Genomic DNA, 14862 nt, shown 5'->3' on the forward strand with positions numbered 1-14862 from the left:
TAACTCCTGCAGACCATTGAATGTTTCAACTATGGGAAAAGAAGCAGCAGTGGAAGCAAATCTTTCAAGCAGTTTATTATTTGCAATCTTGAAAGAAATTCAAGGATGTCTCCTTTATAAAATCTCATGGTGTTCACCATGTCCTGAGTGGCTGGCTGGTTTAATTTTGAGAAAGAAGGTTTACTGTTAGTAAGAATGAAAGTCTGTGAACAGGAGTATACCTAATTTCTTCTTTCACAGAGCATGGATCACCAGTCTGTCATATAGCTAAGTTTACCTAAATGTCTTCTCAGGGGAGTGTCTGGTTTTTGGTTTTTTTTTCCTGACCTTGTGTGCTTGGCTCCCTCCTACTCTGTTTTTGGAAAGAGCTGTGGAGAGGTTGTTAGGTGTGAAATGGTTTGTAATTTTGTCTTATGTAGACAGCAAAGGTATGTTTTATTCTTCCTGGACTTTCCCTTCTCTTTAGTCTTGTTTGCTTTTTGTTTCATGTGTTTCTTAATAGCGAGGTAAGTTTAAATGCTGTCTGCTGGGAGAAGTGGAGAGAGAGCCATCCAGAGCAACAGCAACAAACATTAAGCTTATCTGTGTCTCTGACTTTGTAGAAACACCAAAACACCCATAAACCAATGCAGAGATATGGTCATTAATCATTGCTGCTGATTTAGAGGTGAGATGAGGTCACCTTTACAAAAGTTTTCTTTAGGGCCCCAGAGTTTATTAACTGCATAATTTTTTCTGGAATTGCTTTTAAAAGAATTCAGGAAAAGGTGAGCCAATGCTCTTTTCTTGCCCTGTTGTTATATCTAAATGTGAGGCAGTTTGAGATTCTGTTCTGCAGCCAAGAAAAATGGACCAAAAAAGCTGCCATCTTTCTGTTTGTCTCATGTTGTTTGTAGTCAAAAGGTCTGAAGATATTCTCTCTGCACAGTCTGGGTATTCCCACTGCTGTCTAGAATGTACCATTGCTCTTGTACACTTCTTGCCTTCAGAATAAAGCAAGAAGACTTTTTGCACTAATAGTGGAAAAAGTCACCGCAGGTTGGGTCATTGACAGCCACTGCATTTGCATTAAGCTGCTGATGGAGGCAGAAAAAAGCCGTGCAGCTGCTGCCTGTACTTGCCTGAGCCCTGCCTGCTGCTGGGGATTGCAGCAGCAGGTGCAGGAAAGGGAGGTTGAGGGCAGATGGCACAAGCACAGGGAGGGCAAAGGCTGGAGGAAGGGCTGGCCAAGAAGAGGGATATTAGCCAACTGTCTGTTGTTGGAGTTGCTTTATATTCTCTCTTTTTTTTTTCCTCATCTTTCAACAAATTAAAATCAGCAAAGATGACAGTTCACATTCCCTGTGTTTTCTGGTAAGTATATGATAAAAGAGCGTGGAAAAATATATAGTCTTCAAGATAGAAGGAAATACCTTCTTCCAAAAATACGGTCTGAGATGAAACAGTACAAATCATCTAACTGCAAAAATCCTTTTGTTGTTTTTTGGGTTTTTTGATTTCTAGGAGGTTGCCAATACTGTCTGTTAATCTTTGTCCTGTTTTCTGAATGACACTTTCCTTAAAAACATCATACATCCCAAACAAACTGAAACATATTTGTTTGGTTTTCCTAATCCCTTAAGGTTGTCATCCCATATTTATGGAAAGATTTGAAAAAGGTTTCTTTCACAAGCCCTTTGCCTTGTCTTTTGGTGACTATACTAAGCTTAGTTGAAGATGTAATGAAGTATTTTCTCTGTAATTTGTATTACTATTGCTATTTATCTTATAAACATAGGTAAGTTATAAGGCTTGTAGCTAGTACTGTGTAACTGTAACATGAGCTGCTTGTTCCTGTAGAATACCAGCTTTTTGCCCTTTGAAATAGAACTTTAAATTTAAATCATCTTTCAGAAGCTGAAAGTGAACACTGCCTACTTTATAACAGTCATACTGTTCCAAAAAAGGCTATAGAAATATCCTTTTCAAGTAAAACATCAAAAGACTTTTAAAAACTCAGCATCCTGAAACAGCAGAGCGCTTATCCCGTAAATAGAAAAGATTAGACTTAGTATTATGTGTTTTAAAGTCTGCCACACTGATTAAGCATTTGTTTCTTGAGCTGCACCAGATGAGGAAATTTTGTGGTATAGCAGTATTACCAATGAATATCTTAAAAAAAAATATTGAACTGGGAGAGTTAGCTTGTGTGAAAGTCACGACATAAAACAGGAGCGCATAAAATTAGAGTGGTATTGCATGATTAGTAGGCCAGAACTCAGATTTGCGTTCTGATGCTGCAGCAGCCTACCTTAAACAGCCTGGATGGCTTTCTCTTTGTACCACCAGAGAGTTAGCAGCCCAAAGTATCTGCTACTTTTCATAGAATCGTAGAATATTTAGGGTTGGAAGGGACCTGTAAAGGTCATCTAGTCCAACGCCTCCTGCAGTGAGGAGGGACATCTTCAAGTAGATCAGGTTGGTCAGAGCCCTTTCTAATCTGACCTTGAATATTTCCAGGGATGGAGCATCTACCACACCTCCAGGCAACCTGTTCCAGTGTTTCACCACTCATAGTAAAAAAAAAAAAAATTTTTTTTATATCTAGTCTAAATCTACGGTCTTTTAGTATAAAACCATTGCCCCTTGTCCTATCCCAATAGGCCGTGCTAAAAAGTCTGTCCCCATCTTTCTTATAGGCCCCCTTTATGCACTAGAAGATTCTATACAGTTGTCTCTTCTCCAGGCTGAACAACCCCAACTCAGAGCCTGTCTTCATAGAAGAGGTGCTCGAGCCCACTGATCATCTTGGTGGCCCTCCTTTGGACCTGTTCCAACAGTCCCATTCTTTCTGTGCTGAGGGCCCCAGGTCTGGATGCAGTATTCTGGGTGGGGTCTCACCAGAGCAGAGTAAAGGGGCAGAAGCACCTTTGACCTGCTGGCCATGCTGCTTTTGGTACAGCCCAAGATGCAGTTGGATTTCTGGGCTGCAAGAAGCATTGCTGGGTCATGTCCAGGCTTTCATCTACCAATGCTCCACAGTCCTTCTCTATAGGGTTGCTCTCAATCCCTGAATCCCCCAGCCTGTACTGATACAGAGTTGCCCTGACCCAGGCATAGTACCTTATATTTGGCCCTTTTGAACATCCTCAGGTGAGCATGGGCCCAGTTCTTGAGCTTGTCCTTGTCCCTCTGGATGGCAACCCATCCTTCAGTTTTGTCAGCTGTAGTTTGGTGTTACATGTAGACTTGCTGAGGATGTGCTCAATTCCCCCATCTGTGTCACTGATGAAGACATTGAACAGTGCCGATCCCAGTATGGACTCCACTTGCCTCTGATCTCTATCCAGACACTGAGCTATTGATCGATGTTCAAATACCCTCTGGATGTGACTATCCAGCCAATTCCACTGAGTAATCTATGCATTAAATCCATATCTCTCCAATAGAGAGAGAAGGGTGTTGTGAGGGACTGTGTCAGAGGCCTTACTGGAGTCCAGACAGACATCTGTATCCTTTCCCTTATCCACAGTTGTAGTCACTCCATCCCAAGAAGGTCACTAAGTTGGTCAGGTAAGGCTTGCATTTGTTGAAGCCACTTTCTTACATAACCATTAGCAATTTATTCCTATTTGGTATTTTCCAAAGTCTTATGTTGTGTTTTTTCTTGGAGCTTTTGACATTGTATGCCTCAAAATATGAATCTGTATTAGTCTGAATAGTGGGCAGCTGTGACTGTGAGGTGACTTTGACTTTCAAGAAAGGAAGAAAAATGTGAGCTGGAAAATTTGCCCTGACTGCATTCATTGTGCTGGGCAGCCTCTTCTTTTGAGGGCATCCTTGTCTTGTACAACAGACACTTGTGCTACACCTTCCTGTTGAAGTGGAGCTTAGAGAGCTGGAAAAACCTACAGCCATCAGATATTGAATCACTAAGAATCTGGACTGCAAGCAAAACATAAGTGGGTCTTGCTTAGAAGTTGCAACCTTTTTGTTTAACACTATTCCTTTTCCTTTAATTTTGAGTTTACATTTGAAGCACTCCCTGCTTGCTTATTTCACCTGAGCAGACTCATTTGTATGATAGACATCATGAAAACTTTGGATGAGAAATTTTCTTGCTAACATCTTTTTATACGTTCTTAGATAACCACACAAAGATTTTGTTTTTGTTGAATGGTAAAATGCTGTACTGACTCCTTAGCAGGAAAGATGTATTTCTGGGTGTTTCTAACATATATTCCACTTTATTTCTTTGTCAGCCTTTTTAAAAGACTTCTAAGCCGCTTACAAGACAAAAAAAAAGTGTTTAAGCTCTGTGCTCTCTTGGAGCTATGCAGAAATTCGTTACCACTCAACTATTCTTGAGGTTTCCTGTTTTCAGTTGTTCTGCAATGCAAGATACAAGGTGCCGGTGTGTAGCTGCAGCTGTATTAGAGATTGGGTTATCAGATCTGTTGTGGGGCTGGGAGAGGCCAACCTTGCCTGGCAGCTGTCACAGGCATTTGGCTGCAGAAACAAGCTCCAGTCCTCACACCACTATGCCTGTAAACAGTGGCTGGCCACACCAAGGGGACAGGGTCTGAGGTGTGTACGTAGCAAGGTCAAGTTAGTACAGCTCTAGACTACTGGTTAGTTAGGAGTGATCCTTCACCCTTTTTGGAGATATACCACCTGATTATGTTAGCCCCATCCTTTCTGTGCCTGTAGAAGGGGACTGTGGCAGGGCTGTCCTGCCTGGGTGCACGAGCTATAGCACCCCTGGTGCCATTAAGTGTTGCACCAGCCTGGATCGCCTTCACCATTTCATTTATAATTATGCCTTTCTGGTTGTTTTTTAATTTTTTTTCCCCCCTAAGCGACTTGAAAGGAAACCAAGCATTTTTCGTGCTTTAGAACAAATGTCTCAGTGCTGCCAGAAAAGCTCATGGCACCTACTGAGCCTGCCTTTGAGTCACTGCTGCATTATGGCTGGGGGTATCCCTCAGCTGGTTGATAAATCTGTCCAGCTTGGGTGGATGGGTCGACCTAAACCAGGATCTCAAAAGAAGTGGGAAAATCAAAATTAAGGGAATAGCTAAAACTGTAATAGCTTTGTGGATGTTTCTGATATCTTGGGGTACATTTGAACATTAAAAGTGTTTTAATTTTTCTTATTACTTTTATATGCTAGTTAATGACAAGAAGAAAATGGTTGTCTCTGAAAAATAATCCCATATGTAGAAATAAGTATTAAACCTTTTTTCCCTGCATCATGTGCAGTCAACTTAATATTCTATCTAATTCTGTACTTATACTTTTGCTAATATTTAAGTTATTCCAAGGCAGTTTTAATTCATTTTTTATAGTTCTTTATGAGCTGAATTTTACTTCTTTCAATACTTTCAGTTTGCATTTCTGGACTTGAGCTTATTACTGTTAGTTTTTCCTTTTCATGGAAAGGACCAGGGAGAGGGGACACAGAAAACGTCCAGAGCTTTATATTTCACTTTGTTAACACATTATTTTTTTAAACAGTTCTTCTTTTGTAAATGCTAAATTGTGAGAGTAGGTTGCAAATTATAATAAATCATTCCTCCTTTGCAGTGGATGAATTTCTTTACATCTTTGTTTACATTTATTTTTTACAGCCTTTCACTCATCTTTGTTTTCAGCTTTGGAAAACTGACCCCCTAAAATACAGACAGCAGCATCTATTGATTGTGACTGTGTCTTCAGTTTGCACATCAAAGTAAATTAGATAATAATTGCTTGCACTTACTCAGCTATCACTTTTAGTTCTGTAATCAATGTATCCTAATGAGACCTAATAGTGAAATCCCCCAAATTAATTGTCAAGCTTGTGCTAAAACGGTCAACTATTTTAGGTTGCCTGTGTGTGGGGGGTGGTTTTGCTCAGGTATGGGTTTGACACCTGAGAACCACATAGCTGGGTGATAAATGCTTATTCACCACAGCTATTTAGTTAACTTCCTTTAAAAGAGAGAGAGAGAGTAGTCTGATGCAGTGACCTCTTTCCAAAGAAATGTGTCTCTTGGGGTGGGTTGACACACATTATATGAAGTATTAAAGTGTTAAACTGCAAAAGCAGTTAGACAAAGTGGCCTTTATGTGTTCCATCTCTATTTGTCCAAGCACCAGCAAATAGCTCAAATAACAAAGCATGGAAATGATTTTGCTAGTTAAAACAAAGGTTATAATTTTAACAACTGGTAATAATTTGGGTCACTTTGTTTGCTCTTTTTAAACCTTTGCATTTTGAGATTTTCTTGTAACAATCTTTAGAAATATGTATTCCTTTGTTTAGGTTAACTTTGGCCTTTGAATGAAGGAGGTGATATTCTCCTGTTTCTACTGGAGATAGCTAAAAGTATATCCAAAAGGTGTACTCTTTTTCACAAATGTTTGTTTGAATTCACATTACTGGTTCTTTTTAATACCTTCTGAGTTCTGTATTTGTGTTAGTGTTTTACTGGTCCTTGAGAACTGAAAAAACAATTTCAAATGTAAAGATGTGTTTTTTTTAAATATTTCTATATGTCAAAACTATTAATCTTGGCTGATGTAAGAAAACTAACCACACACCCACTCATGCAATAAAGAAAAAACTGTAGGTGAAAACAAAACTTCAAATTTCCTGCAACTGTAGGCAGGCTTACCAGAGATTGCATCATCATAAACAAGAAAGCTTCAGATTTAGAGTGTACTTCAGATGAAGTGATCTAACAAAAGTTATTAATTGCAGAATACGGTAAGCACATGCAGGTACTGTGAAACAAGTCTGTATGAACACAGACTTTTTAAAATTTATTTTCTGCAACTGTATACCTTAGAGGACCAAATATTGCCTATTTGCCATAGCTTATGGAAGATTAAACAGTTGGGCACTAGATAGCCGGCCTGTCAGCAACAAATGCTGCATGGTTCAAAACACGTTTTGATTTTTCAGAGTTTGGGGACAGGAGGAGAGGTTGTTCAGCCTTCAAATCTTAGAGAAAACCATGATACATCATTAGTTAGTTTTCCATTCTTCCTATGTAGTTAACTAAATATCATATAGTAATTAAATTTTACTTAATATAGTAGTTAGATGGTTTATGTACATCAGTGTCATGTAAAAGCCTCTGTATCAATTCTGTCCCTTTCCTTCCATGTGTCTTAAGAAGACATCCAATTCCAGAACAGTCTGTTATATCAATTGGTGCTGCCTATTATTAGAATTTTTGCTTGTTCCCTTGGTGAGGGATTACATTTCAGGCATTACTGTCAGTCATTTTTCAGTGATGTTCCTTTTTGCAAAACAAATTGTGAACAAGGAGAGCAACTGCTTCATTTCTCACTGCATCTTTACCTTCTGTTTGTACTGTCCTAACTAACCCTGACATAACTGTGAGCCTTCCTCTTGAGCCCAAGAAAAGATGCTGCTTTTCTACCCACTGGACTAGGGCATTAAACTAGTCATGGTGATAACTTATGTCAGTCTATAGGAGAAGATTGCAGTTCGGTTGGCATGCTGATGAGAGTCCTTTCCTATTGGTCATTGTGGGAGAAATATATTAGTCCTGTATGGGGAGGGGGAGAGAGTGAGCATTGGAATCCCAGCCTGGTAAAAAGAGAATGGGATCTGCATAACAATTCTTTGTATTTTGGTATTTAAAATGACACCAACTGAATAAATTTTTCACATGAAGAATCACTAGTAGATTTACAAGGTTGTTGGAGCAAATTCTCTTAAGCTCCTCTATCTTCAAATTTCCATTATCTCAAATATTACTTGTATGGTTAAGGATGGCTTCAAAATGGCATAGGTGTTTCTTTGTTTAGTTTGTTTTTCCTGTCATTGCTAAGTTGTTGGATTGCTGATAGTTTATTGAACATAACCTTTTCCTTTCTGGACTTCCTTCTCATAAAGACATACAGAAGCTACAGTACTAGATACTCCACCAATGTCTGCATTTATTCTGCCATATGGTTAGTTAATGTTCCTCTGCTCTGTCTGAGCAGATTTTTAGTACAGCCATAACTGTCTTGACTGTGAGTTTTTGTTCATTGCCTTCTTGGCAATTGTTTAGTTTTTGCCCTCTTTCCCAAGGATAATTTTTTGTAGAAAAATTTTCATGTGCACTTTTGCAGTAGGGCAGCTTCCATTGAAGACAGGACTCCTTTCCTAACAAAACCTAAGCTGAAGGGAAGTAACTAAGTGGCTGAAAATACATGAGCTCAATCTAAGCTATATTAGTTTAACATTTCAGCAAAAATGCGGTGTTGGTAAAATAAATTAGTTCTTTGAGACTGATAGCAGTGAAAGAATTGCTGGATTAAAAGGAGTTGGAGTTGTGTATTAGTATTGCAAGAATTAACTTCTGAAGGTCTGGGTTGTGGAGTTCTGTTTGCTCTCATTTAATGTGGTGTCTTCATTTCGGGTTGTTTCTGGTTTTTGAGGTTGGAAGTTGGATTGCCATAGAAGTGAAGCAAATGACCACTTGATGTGGTAAGGTAAAAGCCAGAGTCATGTGAAACAATATTGTATGGAGGAAAGACTGTTACAGGTTCCTTGCAGACCTGTATTATATCTGTATTTCCAAGCTTTTCACTGCTCCTTTCTATGTGGAATGTTGTTCTGTCAGGTTGGAGAAGACAACTCAGTATTTCAGTGCTAGGACTTCTAAACTTTTGAGAAGGAATTTTCCAAAATGTTGTACACTTTTAGCAGTAACAGATTTTCATTTCTTGATGTGAAGGAATCTTATGTTGCCATTAAAATCTTTGGGAACTGTGATATGTTTTATTTTGCAGTATGTAAGCAGTACGCTGAAGAAATTTCATGCTTTCAGTCTGTGTCAAGTTTCTACAGTACTCTCAGACACTTTGGGAGCCTTGTCTTATTGTGTTTTCTTTTCATTTTCCCCCAAATCTTGTTATGTTGTCTGCTTATAATCTTTTATTTGGCACATGGCTGTGTTGCAGAAGCATTTCAAAACTATTACCTCTAAGCCTGCCTTCTGGGAAACAAATATGTCCTTATTTACATACTAGGAAATCTTAGCTCTGCAGATGTCACAGGAAGAGCCATATTGTCCTTGATGGATACATCTAATGATGTAATCATAAGAAAATAATTTAAAGAACTTTAATATATTTCCCCACATTAAAAACAAAATAAAACAAAACAAGCAAACAACCCCAAAACACGAAACAAAGTTCGCTCCCTCAGAATGAACAAACCTAAAACTAAAAAAATAACCCAGCACAATTGAATTGTACACAAATGTACACACCTTTAAATAGACAAATGTTTAGCTGCAATTACATTATGCATTTTGACTTTAAATCCTGTCTCCACTTGGGAAGGAGAGCTTGTGCCAGTAAACATTTAGTAAAACCTGTGGACTACTTTACTGAAAGGGATTATGTGTGGGCATGGTGCTCAGGAAAGTTGGCTTCTCTATTCCAGAATACTTCTGTCAAAATTGCATCATGCAAGGGGTCTGCTTGTGAAATGACAGCATTTCTCAGGCATAGTGACAGTTTTGCATGTCTACACAAATGGGAATTTAAGAAATTGAGAAGTTTGAGCACCCTGTCCTGGGTGGTTTCAGAGGACTACAGTTGATGTTGTCAGCCCTGGTAAATAGTTTCTTCTTGTGCTTCTGTCCTTGCCCAACACTGTGGGGAAATACTTGATGACTCTTACAATAGGGGTCAATTTAAATTGGATTTTTCTTTAGAGATATAGGAAGAGTTTAATAGTTTTCCACTAGTCACTACTCAAATATTATTCCTAATGTGGGGGGTTTTATTATTAATATGCTGTTATATTGATAATTTTAACTTGCCTGTATTGTGAAAATAACCTTTTTTAGAAGGGGAGCCTATGTAGTGGCAACATCATCAACCAACTGCACTGATGATGTCCTATTTCTTCATGTTCTCCATGTCCCCAGGAATAGTAAGAATTGACCATTTTACAATTGCTGAGATAAAATAAACCAACCTAAATTGGAGAGATAGATTATATTGACAACACCAGCCTCCAGAACATGTTTGCTTGCAGTCCCCTGTGGCTGCATCAGCTTATCGACCTGTAGGCTCTCTGTCCATTTTATGTCAGTCAGAAAGCAGGGCAGTTCATTGGAGACTGAGGTCCAAAGTTCAGGCTCTTCTCTATCATTGTCAGATGGGATTATTATTTTAGGGGAAAAAATGGTTGAATGGTTACTGACTTATTTCTTGTAAAACTATCAGTTCCACTGCATAAGTCACAGCCTGTTTGAGCTGTAAGGATTGTGCTTCTCAGCTATTCAAAGCATCATAGCTCCTTTTTAAATTCATCTTGGGGACCTCAGCCATGAAAATGCATATTTGAATAATGTTTTAATTGTTGTATGTTCTTTCTAGTTTTTGATTGGAAAATGAGAACTTAAACCTGTTCAACTCAGCTTCAGATTTTCAAAAATCATGTCCTGCCTTGGCCATGAGGGGTGAATTTGCTGGTGTTTGCCAGCAAAAGGCAAGCACAACTTTTTGCCGTCAAATGGTTTAGCAATTGTAGCTCAGGCCTATGTGATGTTCTCCTGGAAACAAAATTCATGATAAGAAGAGGCTATTAATTTGTAATAGGGTTCACTATTATGTTTAATGATTATAGATTAAATAAGTAAAGCACTTATTTTTCCTATAGTAGATAAATTGGGTTGTCTGGCATGCAGTTTTCAGTTTGTACTGTAGCTAAAGGGGGAAGTGTGTGTGTGTTTGTGTGTGTATTTACAGACTGAAAAAGGAACCCTTTTGGAATATAGGTGATATAATTTACATGCTGAACAGAATTTCTGAATGAAGTTTGGTTTTTAATTACCTTTCTCTCACATAAACTACTAAGTATCAGAGAAGATAGGGTTGTTGACTTCCGAGACCTAGGCAACAAAGTAAAATATTTCAGAAGTCTTTGGACATTAATAGTTTGAAGTACTTTTGAACCTTTTTCTACTAATCTGTAGTTTAAATGAAATCTACACCTTTTCTTTAAAAAAACCCAGAATCAGACACGTTGATTTTCAAATATGTTCTCACCTCCTACTCTCTCTGTCCTCCTCCACTTCCCTCTCCCCCAAGCTCCACGGCAGCAATTAGAACATTTTAGGTGACTTGTCAGAATTTAGAAGGTAAAATCAACATGTCTCAGTTGGCATTAGAACGTATTTGAATGTCATTGGTACTAGTATTGGTCTTATCCTTGCACACTTTTGTGCTGCCTCACATTGTTCCCGGTAATTGCTGGGATGCGTAGGAAAACGTGGAGGCATGCATCTGTCTTTGTGCAGCTGACAAATAGCTTTGTAAAAATATAATTGTTCTTATAGGTAAGTGAGAGAAAGACAACTGATTCAGTCTTAATGGAATTCTGGATATGTTTCAGGTAGGGAAGAAGTGAAATCCAGTGTGTGCTCTTTTCCACCCCACTGACTAATGCCTGGTGCATGACTATGCCGAGCTGGGATCTTCCTGGGAACAAAGGGGGAGTTAAGACTCTTAAATGCAATTTTGTTCTGCCTGCACAAAATGGTGAACAAAGACTTGCTAAAGACAATACCCAGTTACTGATGGTAGATTTCCCTGCTGGGTTGCATTGCTTCCTGAATTATTTCTTAACTTTCTATTATATAAAGATGGTCAACTTTGTTTAAATGCAGAAAACTTTTATGTGTGAAATTAGTACGAGGATGTGGAACTAGTGCAGAGGGAAAATACATTTTTCAAATGCTGCTCTTTTTTTTTTCTCAGATCAGAACTTGGAATGCCACATGTGGAATACTTTTATAATGCTATATGAAAAAATTAAACAGATTTTTTAAATAAGTTTCTGTTAATATATATCCATGTGATATTTTATATTCATTTAGAGGAAGTGAATGTAATACATTATGACTATGATTTACTATCAAGATGTTGCCATATTTTAGTGGCTGAAAAATCAAGAAAAGTCATTATGACTTCCCTTATTTTTAAGAGGGTTTTTCCTATATGACATTCTCATTTTCTCCTAGCTGTTTTCCTACTTATTTTAGAAGAATTCAAAGGAAAAAATGAGTAAGAATTATATGACAAAATTTATGGGGATAATGTTTTATTATTTTGTTGCAGAAGGACTCCATGAAAGATGACAGAAGAAGTTATTGTTATTGCAAAGTGGGATTACACTGCACAGCAGGACCAAGAACTTGACATCAAGAAAAATGAGCGTCTTTGGCTATTAGATGATTCTAAGACATGGTGGAGGGTAAGAAACGCGGCCAACAAAACGGGATATGTGCCATCAAATTATGTGGAACGAAAAAACAGCTTGAAGAAAGGTTCTCTGGTTAAAAATCTAAAAGACACATTGGGTAAGTCCTTTTGTATTTTGGAGTAAATTTAGTAGACTTGATGAGTTTCAGGTTGGGAGTGTAATGTGGATATAAATAATTTTAATGTGCGTGTTTGGTCTTTATGCTTGCTTAGTTTGAGTTGACATGATGGGTAGATGATTGAGGGAGGGAGAGACAGAGAGAGTGGGTGTGCGTGGAGAATCATGTGTAAAAATCTGTACTATGTTTCCTTCCATCACATCCAGAAGAAAAAGATGTTACTTTTGTTCCAGTTTTCAAAGGTTCTGTAATTTCAGTGGCTGAAGAACTGAGTGTCATACACAAATCAACTGCTGAATCCTTTCCTTTCACGCTAACTCTTCTCACTTGAAAGATGAAGGATGTAAACTGGATTGTTCAGCATAGGTATCATAGCCAAAGCTAAATCACTCTATGAATGGGATTTTACAGTTTGGCTATATACAGTTAAGTTTTTGTGGTCTGTGAGATGTTCTGTCAACTTCCAAGTCCTTAAATATGTATTCTATTTTCAACTTGCACATAAAGTCTTCACAACAGTATCTCATACACGTAAAATAATCTAGCTTTGAAAAATTTTGTGTGTATTTTAAATAAATCTATTTGAAAGTCAAGTTAAATGGGTTTTTTTTCTCTTTGATTTTTAAAGACTGATTAAAAAGGGCTTTGTATAGGAAAGGTTAGAAAAGGCTGCAAACATAATGATAAGTTGTTGTTTTATGCCAGGAAGACCTACTAGCGATATTTCAAGATGTTATGAATAAAACAGAAACAGGCACATTAAAAGTGTTTTGAGGGGTTTTCTTTTGGTTTTTTTTTTTTGGTTTTTTGCCTGTGTTTTATGAAGTCTTACATAGAGAAAATGTATTCTGCTGCAGACTGCTGTACAAAATGACTCTGCAATAGAAAAATTAGGATTCAGGGATTGGACTTCAAAAGTTAAAAGGTTCACTTAAAAATAACATGGCAGTAGCTGATGCAGGATAATCCTGTGCCAGTGTTGTTTCTAACAGGCTTTGTTTCTTAGTCACTCCTTCATTACCATGTCTTCCACTTCTGAGTTGCCATAAAGTACATGGAAGTTGGGGACTAGAGGATAGCTGGCAGGCAAACAAGGTTATAATAAAATTTACCGTGGTAACATTTAGAACCGCAGTCCTTTCTACAGAAACTCTTGGAACATATTGATTATAGTGCCAGGAAATGTGATTATGCCTTTTCAAAGACGGAAGTCCCAGTTGTGATATTAAGCTCCTTTTATATAGAGATTTATGTTGTTTAAGACATGATGTATGTATTTTGTCTGAAAGATACCTTAGGAAAGGATTGCAGTCCTGTTGTAATAATATTTCAAGTGTTCATGTAAAATGTGGGCAATATTTGCTTGATGCAAACACATTTTTATATATGTCCAACAGAAATCTATTTAAATGAAGGAATAGAGGTGTGTCCTAGCCTATGTGTGTGTTTATTTTCAGTCTTAGCAAAACTGCATGGTGCAGGGTGCTTCCCTTCACTCTAGTGGTGAGTGATGAAAAGGTGTGAGAAAAAAGCTTGGTGGTTTCTTGGCTGAGCCATCCTTGGGCATCACATCTCCCAAGCCTTAGCCCTTTGTGCACACCTGCACGGGTTTTTAAGTTCTGAAGCACTGTTATGACAAGTTACACGTTCCCTGTTCCCTTTCTAATGGTTTCTCTGTGTGTTTGTTCGGCTGAGGCAGAAAGTGCTTTATGATGGAGTCTGGTCTTTGTGTGCTGTGACCACACTTACCTGGTGAGCATCTAGAGTGTAAAGCACTTCTCATGCTCTTTTAAGCTCATATACCCTGTGACAGTGAGAAACTGCCTAAGGCATACCTTACTCACTAATGGATTCAGAATATACTTTATATCCACCCAAAGGAGCTGGTGCTTAAGAGTATTCTTTTTTAAAAGTTTAGGTGCTGTGAACTCCTTACCATAATGAAACATGTATGTGCTGTGCACCACATATCTGTACAACTTTTTTTACTTTTCATGAATCAGTGTCCTCAACTAAACTATAGTATTTAAGCCTTTCCTGTCTTGCTGTACAGTAATTTCCCATTCAGAACAAGCAGAGCATGTGTCCTTCCTTAGAGGATCCATTGTTTTGAGAGGCCATCAAAAATGCACTCCTTCTTTTTAAACAAAGGCTTGCAAATTGCAAGACTGATGCTTCATCTAGTGAAACAGCTTTTGAAAGTTTTGCTTAGCCCAGTGAAGCAAGTTCTGAAGTTCTCTTTATACAGATATGTCTAATGTATCATCATGCCTGCCTCTCCAAGGATCACAAGAAAATTTTCATTAAAATACCTCCTAACCCAGCACTGTTGTGAATGGTGGTCATGAGTATTAGTCCTTAAACCAAATTGGTTTCCAACTTTGATCTTGAAGCTGCTGTCAAAATATCAGGTACTGAACTTAAAAAAACCCCAACAAAATGTCACTTAATAGTCTGTCAATAATTAATCATGAATCTT

General features: G+C 38.0%; 1 protein-coding gene across 2 annotated transcripts in view; it reads left to right on the plus strand.

Moving 5' to 3' along the window:
• NCK2 (NCK adaptor protein 2) overlaps positions 1 to 14862 on the plus strand; it is an 84240-nt gene that overhangs the window by 40774 nt on the left and 28604 nt on the right. The window contains exon 3 of one of the 2 annotated variants that reach the window (XM_059839573.1): positions 12121 to 12362. In XM_059839573.1, coding sequence (XP_059695556.1) covers positions 12137 to 12362 — 226 coding nt within the window. In that variant the 5' untranslated portion in view covers positions 12121 to 12136. The remainder of the gene's footprint in view (positions 1 to 12120; positions 12363 to 14862) is intronic. The other variant, XM_059839574.1, reaches the window with a different exon arrangement.

The sequence above is a fragment of the Haemorhous mexicanus genome, chromosome 2, assembly GCF_027477595.1.
Source record: "Haemorhous mexicanus isolate bHaeMex1 chromosome 2, bHaeMex1.pri, whole genome shotgun sequence".
Taxonomy (NCBI): domain Eukaryota; kingdom Metazoa; phylum Chordata; class Aves; order Passeriformes; family Fringillidae; genus Haemorhous; species Haemorhous mexicanus.